At 44.2% G+C, this 14,490-nt stretch overlaps 1 protein-coding gene across 2 annotated transcripts; it reads right to left on the minus strand.

The window, feature by feature from the left end:
* Nucleotides 1–244: 244 nt before the first annotated feature.
* Nucleotides 245–12,284, minus strand: LOC115120857 (methylmalonic aciduria type A homolog, mitochondrial-like). 2 transcript variants are annotated; one of them, XM_029649843.2, is made up of 7 exons: nucleotides 11,936–12,284; nucleotides 11,206–11,655; nucleotides 10,811–10,933; nucleotides 10,139–10,309; nucleotides 9,777–9,862; nucleotides 5,641–5,790; nucleotides 245–865 (listed from the first exon to the last, which is right to left on the minus strand). In XM_029649843.2, exons 2-7 carry the CDS (start codon nucleotides 11,615–11,617, stop codon nucleotides 560–562), a joined length of 1,248 nt encoding a protein of 415 aa, XP_029505703.1. In that variant the 5' UTR covers nucleotides 11,618–11,655; nucleotides 11,936–12,284; the 3' UTR covers nucleotides 245–559. The 2 variants fall into 2 exon arrangements, with proteins under 2 accessions (XP_029505703.1, XP_064880980.1); XM_065024908.1 differs by lacking the exon at nucleotides 11,936–12,284 and having other exon boundaries at nucleotides 11,206–11,929.
* Nucleotides 12,285–14,490: the final 2,206 nt, after the last annotated feature.

Genomic DNA, 14,490 nt, shown 5'->3' on the forward strand with positions numbered 1-14,490 from the left:
CCACACAAAGCTTCCTAGCCTTGGTTCAGCAGCTACGTCCCCACACAGCGGTTCCTAGCCCTGGTTCAGCAGCTACGCCCCCATACAAAGCTTCCTGGCCCTGGTTCAGCAGCTACGTCCCCACACAAAGCTTCCTAGCCCTGGTTCAGCATCTACATCCCCACACAAAGCTTCCTAGCCCTGGTTCAGCATCTACGTCCCCACACAAACATTTCAGCAACAGAAAACGCCCACCACTATATAATTCATTTAATAATTTATTCAACTCATTGATTATGATAAAATCTATAAAACTGCATCCATTGATACTCTTCAAGTATAAACCGATAAACTGCCATGTCAAGTCTCTTGTATGAGGAAGTAGGTCAGTGTTTCAATTTGAAGGCAGTGTGTTGTGTGTGGGATTGGGAGGGGGACCAAGACCTAGAATTCCTTCCCTTCTCTCATCAACAATCAATCGTCCTTACAGAGCAGTGACCTGAGAGACAAGGCGAGAAGAGTATTCAATATTACAGTATATGGATAATGCTGTTGATATTAGATCTCCACTTCAGCTAGGTCACTGTGAGGAGGAGGATGATGAAGAAGAGGTGAAGGCCTTCAGTAACAGATCAGCCGCCAGGCCCGGTGATATAGCTCCCCTGGTGACCCTGTCCTCTAGCTGGGGTAGCTCCCCCCTGACGGCAGGGTGTTCCTGGAAGTGCCTCAGGACATTCTCCTGGATCAGGCTCCACATCCACACCTTGTGCTGGGCCCTACGTCTGTCCTGGAAGTCCCCGCTGGACAGGGTGGCTGAGCGGAAGGCCTCCATCTTACCCCACAGCTCTGCTACACCCTCGCCTGTCTGGGATGACACACGCACTACCTGGAGGGGGGGGGGGGAACCACACACACACACACAATATATGGACTTTGGGGATTTTCAGTACCCACAAGGATAGTAATACAAGCCCCCCCACCCCCTACACACATACACAGTGCATACAGACATACATATACTCTCACATATGGTACTAGTCAAACGTCTGGACACACCTACTCATTCAAGGGTTTTTCATTCTTTTTACTATTTTCTACATTGTAGAATAATAGTGAAGACATCAAAACTATGAAATAACACATATGGAATCATGTAGTGACCAAAAAAATGTTAAACAAATCTAAATATATTTTAGATTCTTCTAAGTAACCACCCTTTGTGTTGATGACAGCTTTGTACACTTGGCATTCTCTCAACGAGCTTCACCTGGAACGCTTTTCCAACAGTCTTCAAGTGGTTCCCACATATGCTGAGCACTTGTTGGCTGCTTTTCCTTCACTCTGCAGTCCAACTCATCCCAAACCATCTCAATTGGGTTGATGTCAGGTGATTGTGGAGGCCAGGTCATCTGATGCAGCACTCCATCACTCTCCTTCTTGGTCAAAAAGCTCTTACACAGCCTGGACGTGTGTTGGGTCATTGTCCTGTTGAAAAACAAATGATAGTCCCACTAAGCGCAAACCAGATGGGATGGCGTATCGCTGCAGAATGCTGTGGTAGCCATGCTGGTTAAGTGTTCCTTGAATTCTAAATAAATGACAGTGTCACCAGCAAAGCAACCCCACATGAGAAGATCATCCATTCAACTACTCTACGTCTCACAAAGAAACAACGGTTGGAACCAAACATCTCAAATTTGGACTCATCAGACCAAAGGACAGATTTCCACTGGTCTAATGTCCATTGCTCGTGTTTCTTGGAACAAAGCAAGTCTCTTCTTATTATTGGTGTCCTTTAGTAGTGGTTTCTTGCAGCAATTCGACCTGATTCACACAGTCTCCTCTGAACAGTTGATGCTGTTACCTGAACTCTGTGAAGCATTTATTTGGGCTGCCATTTCTGAGGCTGGTAATTCTAATGAACTCATCCTCTGCAGCAGAGGTAACTCTGGGTCTTCCTTTCCTGTGGCGGTCCTCATGAGAGCCAGTTTCATCATAGCGCTTGATGTTTTTTGCGCCTGCACTTGAAGAAACTTTCTAGACATTTTCCGGATTGACTGACCTTCATGTCCTGAAGTAATGATGGATTGTCATTTCTCTTTCTTTATCTGAGCTGTTCATGCCATAATATGGACTTGGTCTTTACCAAATAGGGCCATCTTCTGTTTACCACCCCTACCTGGTCACAACACAACTGATGGGCTCAAACACATTAAGAAGGAAAGAAATTCCACAAATTAACTTTTAACAAGGCACACCTGTTAATTGAAACAGGTGACTACCTCATGAAGCTGGTTGAGAGAATGTCAAGCGTTTGCAAAGCTGTCATCAAGGCAAAGGGTGGCTACTTTGAAGAATCTCAAATCTCAAATATATTTTGATTTGTTTAACACTTTTTTGGTTACTACATAATTCAATGTGTGTTATTTCATAGTTTTGATGTCTTCACTATTATTCTACAATGTAGAAAATAGTACAAATAAGGAAAAACACTGGAATGAGTAGGTGTGTCCAGACTTTGGACTGGTACTGTATGTGAACACACGTGTGGACCCCCATGCAGTTGGTAATCAATCCCCCCATGTGCCCATGCAGGCACAGTGACACACCACAGATATCACACACCCAATGGGGTCTCTGTATTCCCATATTCACCTCAGGCCTGTCCAGACAACACCAGTGATTTAAGAACTAAACAACTCAGTGTTGACCAGTGCTTGAATGAGAGTGAGGGCACTACAAAAAGGGAACTGTGTGAAGTCATATCTCAATGGTGCAATACTCTATCAAGCTGTATTCTATCTAGTCATTCCTAAATTGCTCTATTCACAATTTAAGTGTGCCAATAGAAATGTGTTTCTGACATGGGGAAATACTGTAGAATTGTCTTACAAAGCTACAGTCCAAATGATTAATCTGCTAGAAGGGAGCCTTCCAAAGTCCCCTCCCCTGAACCTAATATTGAGATATGGCAGAGGAATCATGTGGAGACCCATTAAAATCACTGTGGTGGATATCTCCTGTCCTGAAGTCAGTGTTGCTGCCTCTGGTACTAGTGGAAAGAGGCAGAGAGCGAGAGAGAGAGACAAATGGAGACAGCAAAACAGAGAGAGATGAGATAGATGGAGATGAAGAGAGAGAGAGGTAAGAGAGAAATAGAGACAGAAAAACAGAGAGAGAAAGGGAGAGAGAGAGACAGAAAATTGGAAAAAGAAGCGAGAGAGACAGAGAACCAGAGAGCGAGACAGGTCTGGGAGTCTTTCATCTGAGTGGGTGGGCTGCTAATCAGGAAAATACATGACACAGCAGCTCTCTATTCAGAGTGGGGAGGAAGAGGAAGAGGGGGATGGAGGGAGAAGGGTGGGTGGGTGGCGGTAAGGGACTTTGGCAGGTTGCCAGGTGGGCAGATGCTGCATTGGGCCACACACGGTCGGTCTGAGACAAAGAGACAATGCCACAACGCTCGGCCCAGGGCGGGAGACATGCAGAGAGCACCCCCTCCCCACCCTGGGAACACTGCGACAGACTAGAGTGCCCTGATGATGACATCACATTAATCCCTCTCCCCCGGGTCAGCTGACCTCGCTGTACAGTGGGACGGCCTGTCGGTTCTGGTGATGTGTGCGTGTGGAGAGTTGAGGGCGGCAAAAAAGGATTTTCAGAGGAAATGTAACACAGCTCTCCAATAGAGGATACGAAGAAGAACTTCAGGTTCCAACCCCCAGTTACCTGGAGTTTGAGGCAATATGCCTATTTTTTGTAGGTATGCATTTATTTCTCATTATCTGTTTGTATTTCTTAATTCTGTGCATATGAAAGTGTGAGCACAAACCCACACAACCCAACACTAACCATGTTCCAGGTCATGGACTTCTTCCTGAGCAACAATTTGAAGCACTTTTCTAAATACAGTGGGGCAAAAAAGTATTTAGTCAGCCACCAATTGTGCAAGTTCTCCCACTTAAAAAGATGAGAGAGGCCTAATTTTCATCATAGGTACACTTCAACTATGACAGACAAAATGAGGAAAACAAATCCAGAAAATCACATTGTAGGATTTTTAATGAATTTATTTGCAAATTATGGTGGAAAATAAGTATTTGGTCAATAAGTATTTGATCAATAACAAAAGTTTCTCAATACTTTGTTATACACCCTTTGGATGTCATAAGGTGAAAGCACCAATTTGTAAGTCGCTCTGGATAAGAGCGTCTGCTAAATGACTTAAATGTAAATGTAAATGTTGGCAATGACAGAGGTCAAACGTTTTCTGTAAGTCTTCACAAAGTTTTCACACACTGTTGCTGGTATTTTGGCTCATTCCTCCATGCAGATCTCCTCTAGAGCAGTGATGTTTTGGGGCTGTTGCTGGGCAACACAGACTTTCAACTCCCTCCAAAGATTTTCTATGGGGTTGAGATCTGGAGACTGGCTAGGCCACTCCAGGACCTTAAAATGCTTCTTACGAAGCCACTCCTTCGTTGCCCGGGCGGTGTGTTTGGGATCATTGTCATGCTGAAAGACCCAGCCACGTTTCATCTTCAATGCCCTTGCTGATGGAAGGAGGTTTTCACTCAAAATCTCACGATACATGGCCCCATTCATTCTTTCCTTTACACGGATCAGTCGTCCTGGTCCCTTTGCAGAAAAACAGCCCCAAAGCATGATGTTTCCACCCCCATGCTTCACAGTTGGTATGGTGTTCTTTGGATGCAACTCTGCATTCTTTGTCCTCCAAACACAACGAGTTGAGTTTTTACCAAAAAGTTATATTTTGGTTTCATCTGACCATATGACATTCCCCCAATCTTCTTCTGGATCATCCAAATGCTCTCTAGCAAACTTCAGACGGGTCTGGACATGTACTGGCTTAAGCAGGGGGACACGTCTGGCACTGCAGGATTTGAGTCCCCGCCGGCGTAGTGTATTACTGATGGTAGGCTTTGTTACTTTGGTCCCAGCTCTCAGCAGGTCATTCACTAGGTCCCCCCGTGTGGTTCTGGGATTTTTGCCCTCCGTTCTTGTGATCATTTTGACCCCACGGTGTGAGATCTTGCGTGGAGCCCCAGATCGAGGGAGATTATCAGTGGACTTGTATGTCTTCCATTTCCTAATAATTGCTCCCACAATTAATTTCTTCAAACCAAGCTGCTTACCTATTGCAGATTCAGTCTTCCCAGCCTGGTGCAGGTCTACAATTTTGTTTCTGGTGTCCTTTGACAGCTCTTTGGTCTTGGCCATAGTGGAGTTTGGAGTGTGACTGTTTGAGGTTGTGGACAGGTGTCTTTTATACTGATAACAAGTTCAAACAGGTGCCATTAATACAGGTAATGAGTGGAGGACAGGAGCCTCTTAAAGAAGTTACAGGTCTGTGAGAGCCAGAAATCTTGCTTGTTTGTAGGTGACCAAATACTTATTTTTCACCATAATTTGCAAATAAATTTATAAAAATCCTACAATGTGATTTTCTGGATTTTTTTTTCTCATTTTGTCTGTCATAGTTGAAGTGTAACTATGATGAAAATTACAGGCCTCTCTCATCTTTTTAAGTGGGAGAACTTGCACAATTGGTGGCCGACTAAATACTTTTTTGCCCCACTGTAAGTTTAACCCCTTCGCACTACCACTCAGACAAAAAACATTAAACCCAATACAACCCACCTTAGGGTTCCAGGACTTTGATTTCTTCCTGAGCAGTTTCAGAGCGCTGGTATACTCTGCCTGGATTCTCCTGGCTGGAACTAACAGGTCTCCGTCTGCTTTAGTGACCACCACCAGGTCTGCCTTCTCGATGATGCCTCGCTTAATGCCCTGGCAATGGAGAACACACACAGATTCAGTACTGTCCCCTGAACTTTACAAAATGTCCCTAGACGGCTACCACCCGGTTACTCAACCCTGCACCTTAGAGGCTGCTTGCACTATGCACATAGTCATTGAACACTGGTCACTTTAATAATGTTTACATACTGTTTTACCCATTTCATACGCCTCACAAGTCCTCAACTAGCAGCTTCATTAAATAGTACCTGCAAAACACCAGTATCAACATCAACAGTGAAGAGGCGACTCCAGGATGCTGGCCTTCTAGGCAGAGTTGCAAAGAAAAAGCCATATCTCAGACTGGCCAATAAAAGTTAAAGATTAAGATGGGCAAAAGAACACAGACACTTGACAGAGGAGCTCTGCCTAGAAGGCCAGCAGCCCAGAGTCGCCACTTCACTGTTGACGTTGAGACCGGTGTTTTGCGGGTACTATACAGGTACTATTTAATTAAGCTGCCAGTTGAGGACTTGTGAGGCGTCTGTTTCTCAGCCAGTTTGCTCTGTTCTGTGAAGGGAGTAGTACACAGTGTTGTACGAGATCTTCAGTTTCTTGGCAATTTCTCGCATGGAATAGCCTTCAATGCTCAGAACAAGAATAGACTGTCGAGTTTCAGATTAAAGTTGTTTCTGGCCATTTTGAGCCTGTAATCGAACCCACAAATGCTGATGCTTTTGAACAGTAGTGTATATGAGATTATTCAAAATAGGCACCCTTTGCATTGATGACAGCTTGTACACTCTTGGAATTCTCTCGACCAGCTTCATGAGGTAGTCACCTAGAATGCATTTCAATTAACAGGTGTGCCTTGTTAAAAGTTAATTTGTGGAATTTCTTTCCTTCTTAATGCGTTTGAGCCAATCAGTTGTGTTGTGTTGTGACAAGGCAGGGGTGGTATACAGAAGATGGTCTTAAGCAAATAGGGCTAAGTCCATATTATGGCAAGAACATCTCAAATAAGCAAAGAGAAACAACAAGAACAGCTCAGATAAAGAAATAGAAATGACAATCCACCATTACTTGAAGAGATGAAGGTCAGTCAATCTGGAAGATTTCAAGAACTTTGAAAGTTTTCTTCAAGTTCAGTCGCAAAAACCATCAAGCGTTATGATGAAACTGGCTCTCATGAGGACCGCCACTGGAAAGGAAGACCCAGAGTTACCTCTGCTGCAGATAAGTTCATAAATTGCAGCCCAAATAAATGCTTCACAGAGTTCAAGTAACAGACACATCTCAACATCAACTTCATGGTCGAATTGCTGCAAAGAAACCACTACTAAAGGACACCAATAAGAAGAAGAGACTTGCTTAAAAGACAGTAACACGAGCAATGGACAATAGACCGGAAATCGGTCTTTGGTCTGATGAATTCAAATTTGAGATTTATGGTTCCAACCACCATGTCTTTGTGAGACGCAGAGCAGGTGAAGGGATGATTTCCCCATGTATGGTTCCCACCGTGAAGCATGGAGGAGGTGGTGTGATGATGCTTTGCTGGTGACACTGAGTCATTTATTTAGAATTCAAGGTACACTTAACCAGCATGGGCTACCACAGCATTCTGCAGCGATACGCCATCCTACCTGGTTTGTGCAACAGGACAATGACCCAAACACACCTATCTGTGTAAGGGCTATTTGACCAAGAAGTAGAGTGATGGAGTGCTGCATCAGATGACCTGGCCTCCACAATCACCTGACTTCAACCCAATTGAGATGGTTTGGGATGAGTTGGACCGCAGAGTGAAGGAAAAGCAGCCAACAAGTGCTCAGCATATGTGGGAACTCCTTCAAGACGGTTAGAAAAGCATTCCAGGTGAAGCTCGTTGAGAGAATGCCAAATGTGCAAAGCTGTCATCAAGGCAAAGGGTGGCTACTTTGAAGAATCTAAAATATATTTAGATTTGTTTGACACTTTGTTGGTTACTACATGATTCCATGTGTTAATTCATTTGTTTTGATGTCTTCACTATTATTCTACAATGTAGAAAATAATAAGAAAGAAAGAAAAAACATTTAAAAATGTAATGAGTAGGTGTGTCCACACTTTGATAGAAATAACGTCTGCTAAATACGTGTATGTGACCAACACGATGTGCTTTGAATCAACTTTATTGATCTCCAGAGGGGAAATTGGATGTAAATCTTATGTCTATACGTCTAAGCTGATTGATGGACAGTGCGACAGTCTGTGATCCTGTTTGAATACTTAAGTGCATCCTGAGACAGAATAAGTGAAGACAACAGGGTGGAAAGAAACCATTTTGTTTCTTTTGCAAATATGAAAGGCATGAGGAATCAGATATGTACACTGCTCAAAAAAATAAAGGGAACACTTAAACAACACAATGTAACTCCAAGTCAATCACACTTCTCTGAAATCAAACTGTCCACTTAGGAAGCAACACTGATTGACAATAAATTTCACATGCTGTTGTGCAAATGGAATAGACAACAGGTGGAAATTATAGGCAATTAGCTAGACACCCCCAATAAAGGAGTGGTTCTGCAGGTGGTAACCACAGACCACTTCTCAGTTCCTGGCTGATGTTTTCGTCACTTTTGAATGCTGGCGGTGCTTTCACTCTAGTGGTAACATGAGACGGAGTCTACAACCCACACAAGTGGCTCAGGTAGTGCAGCTCATCCAGGATGGGACATCAATGCGAGCTGTTGCAAGAAGGTTTGCTGTGTCTGTCAGCGTAGTGTCCAGAGCATGGAGGCGCTACCAGGAGACAGGCCAGTACATCAGGAGACGTAGAGGAGGCCGTAGGAGGGCAACAACCCAGCAGCAGGACCGCTACCTCCGCCTTTGTGCAAGGAGGAGCAGGAGGAGCACTGCCAGAGCCCTGCAAAATGAACTCCAGCAGGCCACAAATGTGCATGTGTCTGCTCAAACGGTCAGAAACAGACTCCATGAGGGTGGTATGAGGGCCCGACGTCCACAGGTGGGGGTTGTGCTTACAGCACAACACCGTGCAGGACATTTGGCATTTGCCAGAGAACACCAAGATTGGCAAATTCGCCACTGGCGCCCTGTGCTCTTCACAGACGAAAGCAGGTTCACACTGAGCACATGACAGACGTGACAGAGTCTGGAGACGCTGTGGAGAACATTCTGCTGCCTGCAACATCCTCCAGCATGACCGGTTTGGCGGTGGGTCAGTCATGGTGTGGCATTTATTTGGGGGGCCGCACAGCCCTCCATGTGCTGCCATTAGGTACTGAGATGAGATCCTCAGACCCCTTGTGAGACCATATGCTGGTGCGGTTGGCCCTGGGTTCTTCCTAATGCAAGACAATGCTAGACCTCATGTGGCTCGAGTTTGTCAGCAGTTCCTGCAAGAGGAAGACATTGATGCTATGGACTGGCCCGCCCGTTCCCCAGACTTGAATCCAATTGAGCACATCTGGGACATCATGTCTCGCTCCATCCACCAACAGACTGTCCAGGAGTTGGCGGATGCTTTAGTCCAAGTCTGGGAGGAGATCCCTCAGGAGACCATCCGCCACCTCATCAGGAGCATGCCCAGGCGTTGTAGGGAGGTCATACAGGCACGTGGAGGACACACACACTACTGAGCCTCGTTTTGACTTGGATCAGCCTGTAGTGTGGTTTTCCACTTTAATTTTGAGTGTGACTCCAAATCCAGACCTCCATGGGTTGATAAATTTGATTTCCATTGATAATTTGTGTGATTTTGTTGTCAGCACATTCAACTATGTAAAAAAAAGTATTTAATAAGAATATTTCATTCATTCAGATCTAGGATGTGTTATTTTAGTGTTCCCTTTATTTTTTTGAGCAGTGTACTTTAAAGACAGTTGAACTAAACTCATGAGACATTTATTTTCATCAAGAATCAATCATTTAAATGATCAAAAATGTCTGTAAATATCACAAGATTTTCACTGGTTCTTCAATGGCATTGTAACAGGGGAGTGTGATGGTGATGGAGGTGCAGCCTGTCTGACCTGTAGTTCATCGCCCCCTGCTGGTGGGATCAGCAACACAAACATGTCCACCATGTCAGCCACAGCAAACTCTGACTGGCCTACACCTGAGGACACAACACACAATGAAACTAAGTATTTATGAAACGCTATCTACCTTAGGATTTTTATTAATAAACTATGAGCTATGTTATGTCATTTCATAATTGTATCCTTTATGCCATTTAGACTTTAGAAACCACGTAATGTGGAAGATGCAAAGCATGAATCACATTGAGATTAAATCTGGTTCAATAAATACTGTGCAGGTGGCCTATCCCAGGTGAAGATTTGTCCCTTCTGAGGCTTTTAAAAACAGTCGACTCAACCATCGAGTTCCTCACCTACAGTTTCTACCAGAACGATGTCGTAGCCACCCCCCTCACACAGTACTATGGCCTCATTGGTGGTCCGGGTGACTCCTCCCAGTGTTCCAGAGGTGGGGGAGGGTCTGATGAAAGCACTCATGTCTCTGGAGAGCTCAGTCATACGAGTCTTGTCACCCATCAGAGACCCTGGGGAGAGGGGGAGGATTTATGCGTAACACCAACATAAAGTATAAAAGTGGTAGTATATCAGTATAGGTATCAATATTTAATAATAATCCTTTGCCTAGCTTGAAGAAGATATATGTCAGGAACACAGGAGGCTGCTGAGGGGAGGACGGCTCGTAATAAATGTCCAGAACAGAGCAAATAGAACGGCATCAAACACCTGGAAACCATGTGTTTGATACCATTCCACTGATTCCGCTCCAGTCATTAACATGAGCCCCTCCTCCCCAATTAAGGTGCCACCAACCTCCTGTGGTGAGGAAATTATGTTTAACAACATTGAACAAGGCAGAATAGTTATGTCAATGTTCACAAAATCCCACATATTGCGGTGCAAGAGTCTGTCTGGCATGACGAGGCATTCTAACAGACCCATTTAAACCAATACATATACCCCACAACACTGATGAAATACCACGCACAAACACAGCGATGAATATGTAGAATGATGTGGAAACATACCTCCTGTGGTGCATGATGAGGGGTCGACAGCCAGAACAGAGACTTTATGTCCTTGTCCTGTGAGCATCTTCCCCACCACCTCGATGAAGGTGGACTTCCCAGCTCCGGGTGGGCCAGACAGACCTACAGACAGACGTCACCTCACAGAGAACAAACATGCACGTACACCAAGCCCACACTCTTCCCCATATGGTATTTTAGACTTAGCTAAATCAAGAGTATGAGTACAAACATCTTCAATAAAAAGCCCACATTGCAGCCACCAACTCAAGCGGTCCAACTCTAAGGAATCTGCAATCCACTAGTTCAAATGTTCACATATTATTGGGTCTGCGTGCATTCTATGTACTGGGCATAGACACAACAATGTTGAACATAACAATCCATATACTAACCCACTCTGAAGGCCAGGGGTTTCCCTCCGTTCTGTTTCTCCTGCTCCTTCCTGTGGGCCAGTACTCTCTGCAGCAGGACCTGGGCCAGCTCTTTCTTTCTGGGATGCTGGGTCTCCACCAGGGTAATGGACTCAGCCAGGCTGGCCCGCTGACCTGAGATCAGTCCTTCATACAGCTTATTCAACAGCCTCTGCTCTGGTGGACTCAGCTCCTTGATGTAGCTGAGGGTGGATTCCACACACATACCGCGGATGTGTTGGGAGTTAAGCCCAGGGAATGAGGTGGTACAAGGGGTGTGAGTGCAGGATGGTGGGGGTAGCTGGCGGAGGAGCCATCGGCCCCATGTTGGGGTGACAGTTCGTAAGGGGGAGGACAAGCGGTGGAGAAGCGGAAAGAGTACCGAGGGTCCCATGATTGCCTGGCACTAGTCCCTTCTCTAGGGGAGAGAGTCTGATAATGATGTAACGTTAGACAACAGGCATTCAATAGAGGTTTGTGACACATTTCAGTTCATTCAACAAGACAGAACCAAACCAAAACTGATGCTGATTACTCTATGACACTCACTTTGGGCTATTTAGACTGTTTGAGGTTGTGGCATTCAGGAGCAAATTCTGCCAGTAGAAACGAATGGATATATGCATGCCTACAGTACATACACCGGTAACTGACTGACAAGTAGCCTATAGCTGAACAGTTACAAAACGTGTACATACAATGGAGAACTCACCTTGATAGCTAGCTATTTGTACATACATCTGCTTCGTTCGTCTTTGCTGTTGTCCTCTACTATTGCTCCAAACACTTTCATAAGTGAGTATTCATTTTTGAAGTAAAGAAAATAAGAATAATTCTGTCATTTGATTCTCAAAAGCAACCACACGTTGACCAATGTTTTGGTCGTCACTAGCTACCACAGTCACAAAGTCAGAAACTCCGCCCATTTCTACAATTGATCTTCTTAAAATGTGATGTTAAACCTAACATTAACCCTAACCTTAACCATACTGCTAACCTTATGCCAAGACATAACCTTAAAGTAAGACCAAAAAGCACATAATTATTTTAATATATCTGTTTACTTCGTGGCTGTGCTATCTAGTGAAACCCTGTGGGTATTGTTTTTTTTGCTTCGTTCACTTCCTACTCCCTGTGACGTTGAACACCGCCCCTTTCTAGATAAGTAGTACTACTCAAGGCCACGCGGTGGTAGCAGTTAGTCGTGGTTGAGCTCTTGTCTTCACAATTCACTCAAATTGAAATTCAAGGGAATCATTTTAGAAGGCATTTATCAATGGATGGATAACTATTGCACAATGTTGCTTGTATTTTGCAAGATTTTCCATTTTCAGCTATTGTGGCCATACAATTTCATGTTAGTGTCTTGAGTTGTAATATTTTTGTGGGTGCTTATACAGTTCATGTCCTACACATGTATTAAAATCAAAACAAATCTAAGTTTATTTGTCACCTGCGCCGAATACAACAGGTGTAGTAGACTTTACAGTGAAATGCTTACTTACAGGCTCTAACCAATAGTGCAAAAAAGGTATTAGGTGAACAATCGGTAGGTAAAGAAATAAAACAGTAAAAAGACAGGCTGTATACAGTAGCGAGGCTAAATACAGACACCGGCTAGTCAGGCTGATTGAGGTAGTATGTACATGTAGATATGGTTAAAGTGACTATGCACATATGATGAACAGAGAGTAACAGTAGCGTAAAAGAGGGGTTGGCAGGTGGTGGGTGGCGGGACATAATGCAGATAGCCCGGTTAGCCAATGTGCGGGATTGGTCGGTCCAATTCTTATTATTTAAAAAATATATATATATTTAACCTTTATTTAACCAGGTAGGCTAGTTGAGAACAAGTTCTCATTTGCAACTGTGACCTGGCCAAGATAAAGCATAGCAGTTCGACACATACAACAACACAGAGTTACTCATGGAATAAACAAAACATACAGTCAATAATACAGTAGAAAAAACAAAACGTCTATATACAGTGAGTGCATATGAGGTAAGATAAGGGAGTTAAGGCAATAAATAGGCCATGGTGGCAAAGTAATTACAATATAGCAATTAAACACTGGAAGGGTAGATGTGCAGAAGATGACTGTGCAAGTAGAGATACTGGGGTGCAAAGGAGCAAGATAAATAAATAAATAAAGTATAGGGATGTGGTAGTTGGATGGGCTATATTACAGATGGGCTATGTACAGGTGCAGTGATCTGTGAGCTGCTCTGACAGCTGGTGCTTAAAGATATGAGTCTCCAGCTTCAGTGATTTTTGCAGTTCATTCCAGTCATTGGCAGCAGCCACCCGTGCTATGGGTGGGTGCTGCTCTGGTGACCAGTGAGCTGAGATAAGGCGGGGCTTTACCAAGCAAAGACTTGTAGATGACCTGGAGCCAGTGAGTTTGACGACGAGTATGAAGCGAGGGCCAGCCAACGAGAGCGTACAGGTCGCAGTGGTGGGTAGTTTATGGGGCTTTGGTGACAAAACGGACTGTGATAGACTGCATCCAATTTGTTGAGTAGAGTGTTGGAGGCTATTTTGTAAATGACATTGCCGAAGTCGAGGATCGGTAGGGTGGTCTTTTTTTTTTAGGGTATGTTTGGCAACATGAGTGAAGGATGCTTTGTTGCGAAATAGGAAGCCGATTCTACATTTAATTTTGGATTGGAGATGCTTAATGTGAGTCTGGAAGGAGAGTTTACAGTCTAACCAGACAACTAGGTATTTGTAGTTGTCCACATATTCTAAGTCAGAACCGTCCAGAGTAGTGATGCTGGATGGGCAGGCAGGTGCAGGCAGTGATCGGGTGAAGAGCATGCATTTAGTTTTACTTGCATTTAAGAGCAGTTGGAGGCCATGGAAGGAGAGTTGTATGGCATTGAAGCTCGTCTGGAGGTTAGTTAACACAGTGTCCAAAGAAGGACCAGAAGTATACAGAATGGTGTCAGAATGGTGTCGTTGAGTTTTTTTTTAGGTACTATGTACATGAATGTATAGTTAAAGTGACTATGCATATAAACAGAGAGTAGCAGCAGCGTAAAAAGAGGGGTTGGGAGGAGGCACACAATGCAAATAGTCCGGGTAGCCATTTGATTACCTGTTCAGGAGTCTTATAGCTGTGTCCATTGAAAATGTGTTGTTTTCATGTCCCAACTCCCCAGGGAGTGATCCAAAGGCTTTTATACCTACGGGCCTTGCAACAGGTGTGCTTCCAATGCCTCAGTCTATATCAGAGGAGGCTGGTGGGAGGAGCTGTTTGATGTGTT

Source organism: Oncorhynchus nerka, linkage group LG11 (assembly GCF_034236695.1).
Source record: "Oncorhynchus nerka isolate Pitt River linkage group LG11, Oner_Uvic_2.0, whole genome shotgun sequence".
NCBI lineage: Eukaryota > Metazoa > Chordata > Actinopteri > Salmoniformes > Salmonidae > Oncorhynchus > Oncorhynchus nerka.

Coding starts and splice junctions, on each gene's coding strand:
- LOC115120857 (XM_029649843.2), bottom strand. CDS start 11,617: ATGGGACCCTCGGTACTCTTTCCGCTTCTCCACCGCTTGTCCTCCCCC. Junction 10,934..11,205: donor ACCCCTGGCCTTCAGAGTGG/GTTAGTATATGG, acceptor GTCTGTCTGTAG/GTCTGTCTGGCCCACCCGGA. Junction 10,310..10,810: donor CTCATCATGCACCACAGGAG/GTATGTTTCCAC, acceptor CCCTCTCCCCAG/GGTCTCTGATGGGTGACAAG.